The sequence below is a fragment of the Clarias gariepinus genome, chromosome 9, assembly GCF_024256425.1.
Source record: "Clarias gariepinus isolate MV-2021 ecotype Netherlands chromosome 9, CGAR_prim_01v2, whole genome shotgun sequence".
NCBI lineage: Eukaryota > Metazoa > Chordata > Actinopteri > Siluriformes > Clariidae > Clarias > Clarias gariepinus.
The window spans coordinates 3,456,876-3,472,418 of NC_071108.1; the positions used below are offsets into that span (position 1 = coordinate 3,456,876).

At 40.9% G+C, this 15,543-nt stretch overlaps 1 protein-coding gene across 2 annotated transcripts in view; it reads right to left on the reverse strand.

Moving 5' to 3' along the window:
- Positions 1-13,516, reverse strand: part of trabd2b (TraB domain containing 2B) — an 80,450-nt gene extending 66,934 nt beyond the window's left edge. The window contains exon 1 of one of the 2 annotated variants that reach the window (XM_053503347.1): positions 13,459-13,516. In XM_053503347.1, the coding sequence (XP_053359322.1) occupies positions 13,459-13,479 (21 nt within the window). In that variant the 5' untranslated portion in view covers positions 13,480-13,516. Of the gene's footprint in view, positions 1-1,093; positions 1,394-13,458 lie in introns of those variants that run through there. The other variant, XM_053503345.1, reaches the window with a different exon arrangement.
- Positions 13,517-15,543: the final 2,027 nt, after the last annotated feature.

Consider the following 15,543-nt stretch of genomic DNA (forward strand, 5'->3'; position numbering starts at 1 on the left):
ACGTATCCTGTATAAGGTCTGGTAAACCTGAGGCCTATCTAAGAAAGCTCAGGACACAAGGTGGGGTGAACCATGGATGGGGTGGAGATGCATTTCAGAGCAGAAGCACACACACGCACACACACACACACACACACACACAATTAAACACTATGGGGAATTTGGAAATGCCAGTCCGAATACATCTTGTGTCTTTGGATTGTTAAGGAAACCAGAGCACACGGAGGAACCCCACGGGAAGGGGCATTCAAACGTTTACATTCACATTTACATTTCGGCATTCGGCAGACGCTCTTACCTGGAGATCTGGTTACTAGGTTACTAACTAAGTACCAACACTGCTGGGAAGGTTTTTTTACTCCTCACACACACACACACATACACACACAAACACACACAAAACAGAGATTTAAACCCCCAAAGGAATTAATTCTATTCTGCACTTTCTATTTTAATTCCCTAGTTTTTAAAGTCTTTTAGAAACACGAATAAACATTTAACTTTATGACTTTAACAAAATGAAAAATTAACATTAAACACAATTTAAGAAATTAAATTAAGAGTAAGATGAATTAAATAATTAACATTTTAATTTTAATTAAATAAAGAGAGAGAGAATTAAATAAAATTAGTTAGAACGAAATTTTAGTTTACACAAAAATTTATATATATTATTATTATTATTTTTTTTTTTTGCAATATTTTCTGAGAATGTAGAACCATGAATCTAACAGGTCTCACATTCACTCATCTGATCTGTACACTTGTGTGTCTAAAGTTCCTGTAGTGCCTGATAATGATGATGATGATGATGATGATTACTAATATTATAAAGGTAGTTAAATATATATATATATATATATATATATATATATATATATATATATATGTTAAAATATTTATGTTTTAAGTTTTTCTTTTCCTAAAGAGCATATATTTTTGTATATATACACACACACACAAAAATATATGCTCTTTACTGCTATAAATTTATATATATATATACTATTTTTCTTTTCCTGAAGTGTATATGTACAACTCATCTGATCTGATGATTGATGATTGATGATGATGATGATGAAGGCAGTCTTACCGTCTGCTCCCTGCTGCAGTGTCTCGGTTTCTCCCGGTTTAATGATAAAAATCCCGCTGGAAATAAAGTGCAGAAGAAGAGCAGCCATCCGAGCGCTGAGCCCCGCTTCATATCGGGACAGAACACACACACACACACACACACTCTCTCACACACACACACTATAGACTACAGGTCGGTCCGATTAAACTCTGCGCTTCGGTGACGCGCGCTCTGCTCCTGCGCCATGCTCGCGCCCGGACCTCCACTCTGAGACTGAGCGCGTGAGTGTGTGTGCGCGCGCGCGCGCATACGAGAGTGTGTGCGCGCGTGTTCCTCTTAACGGCTCTGAAGTTGGAGTGTGTGTGTTTTTTCTGAGCGTTTCCCTCAGCGGAGGAAGGGAGCTCGTGAAGGGGTGTGTGTGTGTGTGAGGGAGTGAGTGTGTATGAGTGTGTGTGTGTGTGTGTGTGTGTCACCAGTGGGAACGGAATGCATTAGCCTCTCGGCCCGAAATCATCTTCTTTATTGCTTTGCCGAGTGAGAACTCTCTAAAGGACAAACACACTTCATTATCAGTGTGTGTGTGTGTGTGTGTGTGTGAGCAACACGTGGTTTAAAAAAAATAACCAGGAAAACAGGGCAAGTTTATTGATTTGGTAAACATAGATGATTTAAATTGCTTTGCAGGAAAAAAAAAAAAAGTTCAACATTTTTAAACACAAAAAAATGCAAGTAAATGACATAAAAGTAAAATAAAAAAATATTATAATATAAATAATAATAATAATAATAATAATATAAATAATATCCAAATAGTTTTTATATTTTATTAATATTAGTTAATCTTATAATATAAATAATTATAATAATATAAATAATATCCAAATAGTTTTTATATTTTATTAATATTAGTTAATCTTATAATATAAATAATTATAATAATATAAATAATATCCAAATAGTTTTTATATTTTATTTACTTTCTATTTGATTTAATTTACTTGTGTCTATATTTTTATAAAAAATAAATAAAGTAAATAAAAGTGCAATGTGTAAAAAATACAGGAAACAGAAAAGTGTTTTACTTTTAAGAACTGAAGCTGGACAGATCTGAGATTCTTCTACATTTCTTCTAATTCTTCTTATATATTTTTTTATTTTATTCAATTTCATTTATTTAAACAAAAACATGAAAGTAAGTCAAATGTAAATATTTTTAATTTAGTAAATAAAAGTGTAATGTGTAAAAAAAAAAAAAGTGGAACAGAGAAGTGTTTTACTTTTGGGAATTAAAGCTGGACAGATCTGAGATTCTTCTACATGCTGTTTTATTTGTAAACCTTTAACTGTGGGCATGTTTAACAATTTATACCCAGCTCTCTCTCACACACACACACACACACACACACTGTCCCCCAGGTCATCAGTGCCCGTGTGTGTTGTACAGGATCACAGCAGCAGGATGCTGGTGTTGAGTCCTGACACAGTCAAGTACCGAGCAATTAATCATCTCGGTCCTTTGAACAAAGTGCCACATGGAGCTGAGGAGCGCGGTGACAGCACGCAGGCGCGGCATGAGGGGCCCCGTGTGTCCCTGTCACCTCCCATCCTCCCGACTCTCCACAGAGCCCTCACCAGAGTCCACTCCTTCATTCCACACTCACTCCAACGTACACTCACTCCTTTACTCTACACTCACTTCTTTACTCCACACTCACTCTATCATCCTACACTCACTCATCCCTCTATACTCACTCCAACGTACACTCACTCCTTTACTCTACACTCACTCCATCACCCTACACTCACTCCTTCACTCCACACTCACTCCATCATCCTAAGCTCACTCCTTCACTCTACACTCACTCCATCATCCCACACTCACTCCTTTACTCTACACTTCACACTCACTCCTTCACTCATCTCTTCAATCATCCCACACTCACTCCATCGTCTTACACTCACTCCTTCACTCTACACTCACTCCATCATCCTACACTCACTCCTTCACTCTATACTCACTCCATCACCCTACACTCACTCCTTCACTCCACACTTACTCCATCATCCTACACTTACTCCTTTACTCCACACTTACTCCATCATCCTAAGCTCACTCCTTCACTCTACACTCACTCCATCATCCCACACTCACTCCTTTACTCTACACTTCACACTCACTCCTTCACTTATCTCTTCAATCATCCCACACTCACTCCATCGTCTTACACTCACTCCTTCACTCTACACTCACTCCATCATCCTACACTCACTCCTTCACTCTATACTCACTCCATCACCCTACACTCACTCCTTCACTCCACACTCACTCCATCATCCTACACTTACTTCTTTACTCCACACTTACTCCATCATCCTAAGCTCACTCCTTCACTCTACACTCACTCCATCATCCCACACTCACTCCTTTACTCTACACTTCACACTCACTCCTTCACTCATCTCTTCAATCATCCCACACTCACTCCATCGTCTTACACTCACTCCTTCACTCTACACTCACTCCATCATCCTACACTCACTCCTTCACTCTATACTCACTCCATCACCCTACACTCACTCCTTCACTCCACACTCACTCCATCATCCTACACTTACTCCTTTACTCCACACTTACTCCATCATCCTAAGCTCACTCCTTCACTCCGCACTCACTCCATCATCCTACACTCACTCCATTATCCTACACTCACTCCTTCACTCTACACTCACTCCTTCACTCCGCACTCACTCCTTTACTCTACACTCCACACTCACTCCTTTACTCTATACTCACTCCATCATCCTACACTCACTCCTTCACTCTACACTCACTCCATAATCCCACGCTCACTCCTTCACTCCGCACTCACTCCATCATCCTACACTCACTCCTTCACCCTACACTCACTCCTTCACTCCGCAACCACTCAAACGTACACTCACTCCATCATCCTACACTCACTCATTTACTCTACACTCCACACTCACTTCTTCACTCTACACTCACTCCATCATCCCACACTCACTCTACACTCACTCCATCATCCTACATTCACTCCTTCCCTCTACACTCACTCCACCATCCTACACTCACTTCTTCACTCTACACTCCACACTCACTCCATCACTCTACAATTACTCCATTATCCTACATTCACTCATCACTCCGCACTCACCCCAACATGCACTCACTTCTTCAATCCACACTCACTCCATTATCCTACACTCACTCCTTCACACTACACTCACTCCATCATCCTACACTCACTTCTTCACTCTACACTTACTCCATCATCCTACACTCACTCCATTACTCTACACGCCACACTTACTCCTTCACTCCACACTCACTCCATCATCCTACACTCACCCATCACTCCGCACTCATTCCAACGTACACTCACTTCATCATCATACACTCACTCATTTACTCTACACTCCACACTCACTCCTTCACTCTACACTCACTCCATCATCCCACACCCATCCCTTCACTCCACACTCACTCCTTTACTCTACACTCACTCCATCATCCTACAGTCACTCCTTCACTCTACACTCACTCCACCATCCTACACTCACTCCTTTACTCTACACTCCACACTGACCCCTTCACTCCACACTCACTCCTCCACTCTACACTCACTCCAACATACACTTACTCCATCATCCTACACTCACTTTTTTACTCTACACTCTGCACTCACTCCTTTACCCTACACCTTTCACTATACACTCACTCCTTCACCCTTCACACTCCGCTCACATTTACATTTGAGCATTTGGCACACGCCGTTATCCAGAGTGACTTACACTCATTCACTCGCTCATCATCTATACCGCTTTATCCTGTATTCAGGGTCACTGCGGGCCTGGAGCCTATCCCAGGAGACCTAGGGCACAAGGCGGGGTACACTCTGGACAGGACGCCAATCCATCCAATAAGCAGGGCACACACACACACACACACACACTCATTCACACACTACGAGCAATTTGGGAACACCAATTAGCCTAATCTGCATGTCTTTAGACTGTGGAAGAAACCGGAGAACCCAGAGGAAACCCACCAAGCACAGGAAGAACATGCGAACTCCATGCAAAAGGAAAATTCTCACTCCTTCACTCAGCACTCATTCTTTCACTCTACACTCACTCCTTACTTTTTTCATTTAATTTTATTCCCTTTAATTGCAGAGATCTCTGAATGGAAAGCAGCTGTTTGACGCCTATCTGTGTCACCGATGAGGAATATTTCAGCTTCATCATTGTTATTGTTCATTGACAACAAAATTAAAAATACCCTGTTGTCCGTGTCCTGTCTGTGTACATGCAGCACTTCAGGCCCAGAGACAGTGTGGCTGGTCCATGAATAAATATTTAGAACTAAAAACCCCAGTAGAATATCTTACAGTAGGGAAAATAAATAACTGTACCACCATCCCTTAATCCCGATGTTAGAATAAACTCCTCTTAACGTGACTCACGCCGCCCACGGCCGCTTCACTTCCTCTCCCTGTCTCGTTTTGGAAACTCGACGTCTCTGAAAGCCAAAAACAGAATCGAACATTAATGAACTGCTCCCTTAACTCGCTCGCTGAGCTCACGGCCATTTCACAGAATGAAACCTGAAGTATGCTGACGATGCATCATGGGTGGCGCTGATCATGCGTCAGTCTGTGAGAGGAAGCGAACAGAAACTAGCGAGAGTGGAAGACTGAGAGCGAGGTCTCTTTATTTTGTGTCCCGCTGGCTCGAATGGCTCTATTAATTGGGTTGTTTGACTGTTACGCTCCGTGAGAACGGTAATCGAATCCACATCTGCCTCTTCTCTCATCCTAACGCCGTGTGTGTTCGTGTCTGTGTGTGTGTAGGGGGAACGAGAAACTGTTGAAATGGACTGTAATGCGTGCTCGATGCTCTCAGGCGAGAAACAGGTGTCTGGATCGTCGGCGCGGCTCTGATCACCTGCAGATGTGACGGAGTGACGAAACAGCGCTGTCTGATTCGGTCAGCCTTAGCAGTGTGTGTGAAAAGTGTAAAGTATGTGTTTTTTAAGAGTGTGTGTGTGTGTGTGTGTGTGTGTGGAGGATATTCCTGGACAAGTGCCAGCTCGTGCAGTCCATAAAGAGCAGATGTGGTTGTGAGCGGGTGAAATGTTCAGCAAGCGCTAAACACCGGGACGTTAAACGTTAAGGCCAGGAGTGTGTGGCGAGGGGTGTGTGTGTGTGTGTGTGTGTCTGGGATGAATTTTTAGGAGGATGGGAATACCTGGCATTTTTTAAAGCTTACACAGATATCTGGTTGGTCGTCATGAGGAAGGAAAAGAAAAGAAAAAAAAAACGAAGGGTGTTCAAGTCAAAACGGGACTTTTGACTGCGCAGAATAACAGAACAAAGTTAAAGAGTAATCCCCTGCTACACTATCACACTTATCCCAGTGTTTCACTAGTGCTTGGATACCATCAAGGTAGAATGTTTTCTCAGTTTCATGTCAAAAACGCTGGCCTCCCAGGAACTCCTTTAATGGCCCCAACATGTGAAAATGTCTTGGAGTGAGGTCAGGACTGTACGGGGGGAGATGTGGCGATAACTCCCAGCTGAGTTGCTGTAATGTGCAAGTGGTGTTGGTGAATGATCGTGTGTTCAGTTCCCACAGTCGATTTTCAAGAATTAGGCGTCCCACTGGAAGAATGTTCACGGGAATGACTTCAGTGGGCTCCGAACTCTTTCGTTCACCAGAAATTTCAACACAAGTCCTGGTTTGACTTAAATGCCCCTCATATTTAAATTAGGTTTGTATTTATTGACAGTATGGTTGCACAGGGGTTAACAGCTGCCACTGGTGCTTCACACCTCCAGGGTCAGGGGTTCGGATCTTGCCTCCAGTTCTGTGTGCATGGAGTGTATCCAGATACTTCAGATTCTAGTGCAAAGATCTGCCCTGTAGGTCGATTCCCTTTTCCAAATTGACCATTGTGAGTGTGTGTGTGTGTGTGCTCATGCCCTGGGATGGGTTGCCACCTCATCCAGTGTGTAACCAGCCTTGTGCCGTAAGGGCCTCCAGATAAGCGGTATAGATAATGCATGGATAGCCAGACTCTCATCCTGTTTCTGGAAATAAAACGCAGCGTCTTCTTGTCATTATTCATATTTCTATCCATTTACATACCACTCGTGCTGAGCCATTCGATCGGATTTTAACTCAAACAAACTCAAAGTCTGCGTCTGGCTGAGCTAGTCACTTGTCCGAGGAGACATTTAGACCTTTGAACATTTCCCAGATTGTTTCTGTTGCGTATCATTTCCCAGACTATGTTCTATCTCACCGTCCATGCATTTGCATCTTTTTTCTATTTATTCCAATCTTTCCGTCATTGCTTAAATCATGCCCAGGTTGTGTGATTAAATATAACGATGAGCTGCATCGCTGTCATTTATGTTTCAAAAGATCTCTTTATTTGTCTCTTTTGAGCTGAGAGCCCCCTATTGGGGACTTTTAGAAATGCTGAAAAGAGAAAACATTTCAAATCAGAGAGCAGGCAGTAGGATTGAACCGAAAATTATAGCAACACAAAAGAGAAAGCAGATGCCCCCTGATGCATGTGACGATAAACAGAGAAGGAAAATAAAATGACAGCCGAAAAAAAAACTTTGATAAGATTCAAGACTGCAGACGTGGACTTTTTTGGACAAAGACGAAAAGTCTTGTCTTAACCAGGACGTGTCCTGAGCTTTGAGCGTGTTCAGCCAGCTTGGGTTTCACATCACTGGTCGCTGTTCCTTATTAGCAGGGGAACATCTGTTGTTTGTCAATTTGTGGTACCAAAACGTATATTTCCATAAAAACAGTGCCCTTGAAAAGATAAATGGTGTCTATAGACGAAAAAAAAAAATCGTAGTGACCCCAGTGTGACTGCGGCAACAAAACCTGACTTGAATCGTTCCTTTTATATTTCACCTATAATGTGTTATATTTTATAGGTTTAATGTATTGTGTACAATTAGGCGATTATTTGTTTTATATAAGGACATATAAGTTATTGAATTCAGGTGTTTCAGTTGGTGGCACGGTGGCGTAGTGGTTATCACTCTCGTCTTGCATCTCCATGGTCTGGGTTCGATTCTCACCATGGGGTCTGTGTGCATGAAGTTTGCACGTTTTCCCCGTGCTTGCTGGGTTTCCTCCGGGGACTCCGGTTTCCTTCCACAGTCCAAAGACATGCAGATTAGGCTGATTGGTGTTCCTAAATTGCCCGTAGTGTGTGTGAGTAAGTGTGTTCTGTGATGGATGGGCACCTCGTCCATGGTGTACACCGCCTTCTGGGATTGGCTCCAGACCCCCCTGCGACCCTGAGTACAGGATAAAGCGATATAGACGATGAGTGAGTGAACTAGGTGTTTCAATCAGTCAGGCCTCTTATATCCCCAATGAAGAACAGTTTGGTAACTATTCCAACATGACTCCGCCCCAGTGCACAAAGCAAGGGCTATAAAGACATGGTTTGAAAAACCCGACCGGCCTTAACACTAAGCCCTGACCTCAACCCCATCGAGCTAAACTGGAACGGAGATTTCGAAGAGCCAGGCCTTCTCGTCCAACATCAGTGCCTGACCTTATAATACTCTACAGAATGAATGTGCATGAATTTCCACAAAAACGCTTCAGAATCTTGTGGACGGACTTCCAAGACCTGTTATACAGTAGCTGCAAAAGAGGGACTGGCTACATGTTGAATTAATATGTATTTGGATACAGCGTCATTGCAGGTTTGGTCCTTATAGTGTTTATAAAATTTCCACCTGACGATTTCTGCCTCGATCATGCCTGGAAGCGATACACAAACAACAACACACCCTTATCAGGACAGCATCGCTGCACGGACACACCCACAGCCATGCGGAAGCCGGAGCCATTGTGGAAGAATATTCAGCTCATCGACCGAACAGCCCAAATGGTGTCCCTCCGCTTTTGTTATCCATCTCTAAAACAGTGGTCACGCTTCATCAGTTCCACCAAACTCAGAGCCCAAACAGGCTCAAAATAGTGAACAGCATTATATTACTCAGTCTCTCTTCCCCTCTCTCTTCCCAACAGTCTCTCTGTCTCCCTTTTCTCTTAAAGTTTGCAGATGTTCTTGTTCTCAGTCTTTAACTCGAGTATCTCTATCGCACCTCCTGTTCTTAAATCAAAGCGGCTTTGTTTCTTTTCTCTCAGCCATTTCTCCTTTATCCTTGCCTTCTTTCTTAATGTGTCTCTACTCGTGACTATAGAGTGCTGTGATGTCTAATACTCCCTTTACAGGGATGGTGGGATAGGGTATATCCATGTGCCGTCAGTTAAGCCTTTATATACTGTACATTACTTGCTCAGTGAAATTCTTTATTCTTCGCATATTCTGGCTTTTTATATCAGAGTTATGATACAGCACCCCTGAAGCAGAGGGCCTAACAATGGCAACCTGGTGGAGCTGGGGTTTGAACCGCTGACCTCCTGATCAGTAACTCAATGCCCGAGTCCCCGGAGTTACAGTAAGACTGCCCCAAGCACCTGGCCCGATGAATACACCCCACCCTGGAGGTCTATGTTTGTTGTTTCAATGCCAGTCTCTTACCGGGTCAGGTTACCTGCATCGGAAGTGAAGGAGCGTGCTCAAGGATACAAGCCAGGAGCCGCTGGGGTTTGAACCGGGGACCTTCTGACCAGCCGGCTAACAACTTAATCACTGATCTCCGCCATCCCACAATAATCCCGAATAATCCCATATGATCCCTTGTAAACCTTGCTCTCAAAGTCCACCTAAAGAAACAAGCTCACATGTGACAAATCCCACACCTACATCAGCAGTTCAGCCTCTCAGGAGCCTCACAGGGGGGTGAGAGCATTAAAAGTAATCGTCCTTCCTCCACATCTTCTCAACACCACTTCATCAGCCACCGAAAATACCAACCATTATACTGTAGATACTGTATCGTTCGGAAAAACAGCGTTGTAGTCTGGAGTCAAACTCGGATCCGCATCTCTCTCTCCAACCTGCCGACTTTTCCGCTTTCACCTTTTAACTTTCCGGGTCGATCTGCTTATGATTAACTTCCTCAGAAAGGTCTTTCATTGAATCCCATACTGCCTCCTTTAAGGACTTCCAGATCACATTTAAATTCACCAGGACCTCATCTTCTAGACAAATTACAGATACATCCAGAGCAAGATGCAGGACCTTGGACAGACTTGCTCGATACAGCAGGCATTAATCTATCTTTCATGTAAGTACTTTGGGGGTCTGCGTGTCTCACGCAACACGCCATGCAGAACTCCAGCACGCTTCCTCAGAGCTCTTCCTCTCTTACAGTCGCACAAGAAATATATTTAGATTTTATTCCTTAAAAAAATAGTCATCTGGTAATTCTAGTCCTGTCTGAACGGATCTCTGTGACTTTACAAGCAGATGTTGCCTCTTGTGTTGTGGAAATAGTCTTTTGTCAGACGCACAGTGCTGCACTTTTTCATCTTTGTGCGTGCATCAAGAGAATTTTTATTCACTTCTGGCAATCATGAGATAATAAATGATTTGGGAAAAATCTCGCAGAAAATGTAGTCCGTGTGTGTGTGTGTGTGTGTGTGTGTGTGTGTGTGTGTGTTTTCTTATAGGAGCATCAGAAGGAAAAAAAGGCGAAAAAATGTTAAATGAAAGCAGTCTGATCCAGCAAGCTTATGAAATGGAAGCAACTGTAAAGCCTATAAGAGCGTTACGCAAATAAATAGACTCATGACCCAAAAATGGTGTCTACATGCAATAACACTAATCTAATATCATAAAAAACAGTCGTCTGGGTGTATAGGAAAACAATCCTGCTTTAAACTGACTTGTTTATTCCTTTAACTCTGACACAGAGCCCGAAGTGGCTCCCATTTTCTTTGTAGTTAATTGTCGTGAATTAATTAAAATAGTGAAACAAGCTGTAACCCGTGTGCATGACTTAACCAAAACACGAAAACCTGTTGTATCTCACGTGCATGACTTAACCAAAAAATCAGAACACAAGAACGAATTGTATAAGTGAAGTGTCTCATGCACAAGAATAAAACATAAGAAGGACCGAACTGCATCTCATGCACATGAATCAGGCAAAAGATGGACAAATTAACCAAAAATCAAAACATGGGAACAAATTGTATCTCATGCCTACAAACTAATTTAAACTCGGAAAGAAATTGTATCTTTTGAGCACAAATTACTCAAAATTTAAAACAAATTAGATCTCTGGTCAGCACAATTTAACCAAAATGTGGAAACAAAATGTATCTCATCTGCACGACTTAACCAGAACATGGGAACGAATGATATCTCATGCACACGAATGAACTGAAACATGGGAATGAATTGTGTCTGGTCTGCATGACTTCGCCAAAAGTTTGGAAACAGATTATATCTAGTGTGGGCAAATTAACCCAAAATCTGAGCATGGAAACAAATACTGTAATATCTCATGCACACATATGAATTAAAACATGGCAATAAATTGTATCTTGTGTGCACAAGTGTGAATTGTTTCTGGTCGAATTGTATCTCATCTGCACGACTTAACCAGAACATGGGAACAAATGATATCTCATGCACACACTTAACCAAATACATTCACAGTAATCATATATCTCGTGCACAAATTAACCAAAAAACTGAATGTGGGAATGAATTGTATCTCAGGAGACTAAAATAATCAAAGGAAATAAACAACACATTGTATCTCATTTGCACAAAAAAAAAAAACAACAACATGGGAACATATTGCATGCTTGGCGTACAAATGAGCCAAAATGTGGGAACAAATTGTATCTCATGTGCAGGAATTCACCCGAACATGAGAACAATTTAGCAAAACAAGCAATCAAGCTAGAAAAAAAATTACAAATATTACACAACCTCTCATATTCTGGATTATTTTTCCTGCCATGTGCTCGGCACGGTTCAGTTTTAACACCGGACTAAATTCTGTTTCATTTCCTCCACACCATGTGAGGTTATTTCTAAATATTTGAGTAAATATAAATCTTGAAATAACAATGCAGAAATGTCCCCCACTGATACTTTTACAAGATTACCAAGTTTTAGAAACATTTCCTTTATTTTAGGAAGGATTCAATTCTGCTTTATTTATTTGATCCTCATTTCTCCTCCTGATGTTCCTCAGCACGCTTCAACATCACCACCATCTCCTAAACACTCCTAAGCAGCACACACACACACTTCCTTATCAGACAATTACGTACGTTTAAAAATCGCTTAGGACATGCACCATGCACATTCCTGCTCCACTTGTTTATTTTTTTAAAGCCAGGCTCTGTGGGCACTTCACAAACGTCTCGTCTGACACCCAGCATGCCTTGCTGACACACATGCGCCTGTCTTCATTCGACCTCAATTCATCACTGTCATCATTTGTTTTACCGCCCCGAGTCGCGAGCAGTAACTCATAATCATTTCTCCCCCGGCGTTCCCGGATACCTAAATACCCAGAGTGCTTAAACTAAATAGAGAGAAATCAAATGACGGATGCGAACCGTTGTTCTCCGTGACACACCTGATTCGAGCCACAGGGTCGTTTATCATGTCATTCATGGTTTGGATTAGGTGTGTTAGCACAGAAGAGCATGGAGGTACAAATTTCTGTTCTGGGAAATCAAAGGGAAAAAAGGAAAGCGCTAACACCAAGATTTGTTGGTGGAACTCCGAGAGGTGGGATACCCTGATCACCCCAGATATACAGACCGGGATCAAAGGTCAACGGCAAAGCCAAATTCACACTTGACCTCTAGAGTTATATGGAAAGGTTTGTGCACCCTGAGGCTGATTGGCATCTTTTACTAACCTTTGAAATAAAACTTGTGTTAAAATAACTTATGTGTTAACAGGCAGGCGACACAGTGGTGTAGTGGTGAGCACTGTCGCCTTGCGCCTCCAGGGTCTGGGTTCGATTTCTAGCCAGGTTTGATTCCCACCTTTGTGTACATGGAGTTTGCATGTTCTCCCCGTGCTTGGTGGGTTTTCTCCGGGTATCTCGGCTAACTGGCATTCCCAAATTGCCCGTAGAATTTTTTTACCTCCCCTGCAGTGAATTGGCACCCTGTCCAGGGTGTACCCCGTTTTGTGCCCATTGGAAGGGCTCCAGGCCCCCCGCAACCCTGTATAAAGGATTTAGTGGTATAGACGATGAGTGACTGAGTAAATGTGTCAAGCGGCAGCACCGCGGTTTAGTGGTTCGAGCTGTTGCTTTGCACCTCCAGGTTCCAGGTTTGATTCCCACCTCAGGGTCTGTGTGCATTCAGTTTGTCCAGTGCATTTGCCCTTCTAACCCTAAACCCAGGAAAGCAAAACCAAAACTTACCTTTGCAGAGGAGAAATGCATGACTTTAAACTTCTGAATCTTCAACCCCTTGGCTATGGACTTCTCTAAACAGCTAATTAAGGATCTGAAAACAACACGTATTAAAATAGAGCAGGAGAAGACTTTAAAAAGATGGCAAATTACTTAAAATTTTCACCTTCCATAATCTTTTACATTGGCAAAAGCCAGTTCAATAGACCTGTGATCATTAAATCGAAGCAAAACTACCATGTGACTTTGCTTCTTTCTACATTTAAATGATCTGTCAGTAATATATTTGGTTCATCGTAATCATATAATAGGAATTCCTGGTCAGACTTGATTATGGTCGCTTGCTGAGCGTTATTTTTTCATGGTTTGTGTGGCGTCTCTACATATTGACACACTACACCATGACATCCTCCTTATGCCCCATGTACTCGGTGAAGAAAATATCCAAATTGTGATTGTAGCATAATTTACGGCTGACTGTTAAACCCTTCTGTCCGGTGTTCCTGCTGAGCGCCACCAATCAGACTTCCAGTAAAATGGAAACCGTATCCAGACGTCCTCATGGAGCTCGGGATTAGGCAGGGCTACGAGGCGGTAGCAGGGGAACAGCTCTCACCCCGTCTATCCCCGGCTCGGAGAGTCAGCGAGAGGACAATGTTGTGGTTTCCATCTCGCCGGATGTCCCGGGATCACTGGGGGTTCAGGGCCTTTCGTTGGGATGGGGGTAAAGATGGAGTCATTTCGGGGTCACTGTGTCGAGCACTGAGTGTGAGAACAGGAAGCGTCAGAGACACATGAATCGTATGATTGGAGGCATCACATGGCAGCTAAGTTTAAGATTTCTATAGGGTCATATTCCATCACGTTTTTAATTATGAACAGCAAATATATAAGCACCCTTCTTATAATCTATTTATCTTTATATGTACAGTCCCGTGCGAAGGTCTTACAGAAAACTACTGTAGAGCAAGAATGTTTAAAAAAAGGTTTCTAAATATAAAAAATAATATAAGAAGCACTAAATTAATAAAATAAAAGTTAATTAATCATTTAATAAAAAATAAAATAATTAAAGTAATTAATGTCTATCATAAATAGATAAATATAAGTCAATAATTGGTGTGATGAGCCATGAAAATATATTTTCTTTTAAATGATAATAATAATAATAAGAAGAAGAATTACTACAAGGAATTCAATCTTCAACATGTCTGTTTATTTATTTATTTTAAATATATTTCTTGGCCACCCAGTAAGAAGAAAAAAAAGTAAGAAGAAGAAAAAGGAGATTTTTTTAATTTGCTTAACATGTTTATTTATATTAATTATATTTATAAATGTATTTATTTAATTTAATAATTTATTCATTTATATTTATTTACATATATTTCTTGGCCACGCAGTTACCCAAACAATTAGATTAATTTATAAATGTAAAGATAACTGTTTTTTATAGTATTTAGTAAAATTGTACAGTTTAAAACTCACAGTATTATTATTATTATTATTATTATTATTATTATTATAAAGCAGAAAATGAAGAACAAGAACAGGTACAGATTATTCAACCTTCGACATGTTAGTTTATTTGTAAAGGTTTTTAAAATATTGGTCACTCAGTGATGCAAACAAATGTATTACTGTTTTTAATACAGATAATTGATTATGGTTATTAAGTAAAATTGGTCATTTTTAAAAAAAAGAAGAATTCTTGTTTTTTAAACTAGTATTATAGTATTATTATTATTATTACTATTAGTATTATTATATATTTTAATTATTATTTTTATTATTGTATATATTTTAAATTATTATTATTATTATTATTATTATTATTATTATTATAGAATCCGGTGTGAAAATAAAAAAATTACAGGTCTGTTATGTGTCCCAAATTTTTCTTACCATTTAAATGAAGCCTGCTGTTGATAAAAACATTACATATACAGTATATTACATTTGGGACAGAATTGTATTAAACTAATTTATATTGTATGGAAGTGAAAAGTTGAAATAAGAGTGATGAGAGTGTACTTAAACATGATAAAGCTGTCTAAAAACAGATGCTGTGCAGCTCTGTATGATTCATAATTG